We start from the raw sequence: 2,188 nt of genomic DNA, 5'->3' as shown, positions 1-2,188 counted from the left end.
CCCACGCCCTCCTCCCCGTTCCGGCCCCCGCACGGCAGAGCCGGGGCGCAGGGTTTACGCCCCGGGGAAGATAGCGATAGCGTGAAAGTAGCGAGCGGAGAGCTCCGCACTTCCCGGAACGGCCGGGGATTTCTGCCTCCCAGGACACAGCCCGTGTGATTGTTTCGCTTCAATCCATCTCCCCTCGCGGCCTGTAAACATCCTAACCAAGGGAGTAAATATGTCGGAGGATGTCTCACTGCCGGGGCAGGGTCGCCTGTCCCGAGGAGAGCCCTTGGGGGCGGGAGATGGCTGCTTGGTGCCCCCCCGAGCCCCTCCGACCGGGCACCCGCTCCGGGTGTCGAGTCATGCCGGTTTGTCGGTCTCGACCGCCGTATAACAGCGCTCTCCTTGTTCCTGTGCTCGCAGATCTGACCTCCTTATTAACTACGAGCCGCCAAACTGGGGTTCATCTCCCCAACTTGCAGCCTTCCGCCGGCCAGTTCTTCGCGTCTCTAGACCCTATTAACGAGGCCTCTGCTATCCTGGGTCCCTTAAACACAAACCCAAGGAACTCAGTGCAGCACCAGTTTCAAGACACTTTTCCAGGTACATCTCGTCCCTCCTCGACCCTCCCGTGGCGCAGGGCCCTCCGTCCTGGAGCAGCCCCCTTCCTCCCGGAGGGACTCGCCAGGCAATTTTGCAAGGCCGGGTGTGTGTAGCGAGGTTCAGATTCTGGGTGAAAGCCGGGCTGCGCAGGGGGGGAGGAAGAGCTGCCTAGGGCCTGATCTAGAGGACCGTCCCATCGAGTACAGGAGTAATAACAGGGGCCGAGAGAGAAGAACCGGGGAGGTGGGAGAGGAAGAAATTCGAGTTCCACACAGCTCCACCCGGGCCCGAGGCAGCACAAGCTGACAGGACACGTACCCATCGGGCAGGCAAGGCCACGCTGGCCCTGGCCCTCCTGCACATCGCACTCCAACTCTTACTTAGATCGATTTAAGGCTTCCTTTCAGGCTGTGATATTAATAACGCCGTCTCCCCCTCTCTTCCCCCACTTTTCCCCTCCCCAGGTCCGTACGCAGTTCTAACCAAGGACACGCTGCCCCAGACGTACAAGAGGAAACGTTCCTGGTCCAGGGCTGTTTTTTCCAACCTGCAGAGGAAAGGTTTAGAAAAACGGTTCGAAATCCAGAAGTATGTCACCAAACCGGACAGGAAGCAACTGGCGGCGATGCTGGGGCTGACAGATGCTCAAGTAAGAATGGCTTCGTTTTTATTTCAAACCTTGCTTCCAGTTTAGATGAATACCAGAGGGCAGTGAAGTTTCAAAGTGATTTCTATTCCTTTATCATGAGTGGGGAGCCTGTCTGAGGAGCTGCACCTTGCCCCGAGCATCTCTTGCGCCCAGGCACCATGGCGTACCGCGACACGGCGCGGTATTTTCGCCTTTGCTTTGGCCACCGAGGAGCAGGCCGGGCGGAGAGATGAGCAGGGCCAGGGCAGGCCATCAGTGTGCGCTTTACTGGAGTGCTGTAGGAGGCAGTTTAGGGCAAAGGAAGTAGAAGCGAAAACACTATTCTTAATATATTTTTTTTGGTTATAATTTTTTTTGTTCTAAATCTTTCCTTGCGTTGTGAAATCCTTCGTTCTGAGGAAGTGAAAACACTTCTTCAAACGGAAGCATTAAACGCCACTCTGTAATGATTCCACTACTGAGGCCCGCAGCGCGCAGAATTGTATAAGGCTGTGGTTTCTTGAGCAAGATTTGGTTTCCTGGAAGAAGTAGAAGGAGAGAGGAAAAAAACCCCATCCAAACAAACAAACAAACAAACAAACACGCCGAGGGGGGTGTTCGCGGTATTTAAATACACAAACTAGAAGGAGGAAAAAACCAAAAAAAAGCCCTTTAGTCGCGTAAGGATGTGGGCAGCGGGAGGGGAGGACGGCGCCTCCTCATCTCCCCGCGTTGCCGGTCCCGGTGGAAGGGGTCGGGGCCGGGCTCTGCGCGGGGCGCGGGGCGCGCTGGGGCCGTGCCGCCCGTCTAAGGGCTGCGCGGCCGCAGGTGAAGGTGTGGTTCCAGAACCGGCGGATGAAGTGGCGGCACTCCAAGGAAGCGCAGGCCCAGAAGGACAAGGAGCCGCCGCCGGAGCCGGCGGCCCAGCGAGCCGGCGCACCGCCCGCCGCCCCCGGGGAGCCCGCGCGCAGC

The 2,188-nt window shown here is 58.0% G+C and overlaps 1 protein-coding gene across 1 annotated transcript in view; it reads left to right on the top strand.

Moving 5' to 3' along the window:
• The window catches only part of HLX (H2.0 like homeobox), a gene marked incomplete at its 5' end in the record, with an annotated part of 7,564 nt that overhangs the window by 391 nt on the left and 4,985 nt on the right, over positions 1-2,188 (top strand). Inside the window, 3 exons of the mRNA XM_014307943.1 lie at positions 409-588; positions 1,053-1,237; positions 2,045-2,179. Coding sequence (XP_014163418.1) covers positions 409-588; positions 1,053-1,237; positions 2,045-2,179 — 500 coding nt within the window. The remainder of the gene's footprint in view (positions 1-408; positions 589-1,052; positions 1,238-2,044; positions 2,180-2,188) is intronic.

This window comes from Geospiza fortis, unplaced genomic scaffold (genome assembly GCF_000277835.1).
Source record: "Geospiza fortis unplaced genomic scaffold, GeoFor_1.0 scaffold41, whole genome shotgun sequence".
Lineage (NCBI taxonomy): Eukaryota > Metazoa > Chordata > Aves > Passeriformes > Thraupidae > Geospiza > Geospiza fortis.
The sequence above is the reverse complement of the archived record's forward strand: the minus strand, read 5'-3'. Positions and strand labels throughout refer to the sequence as shown.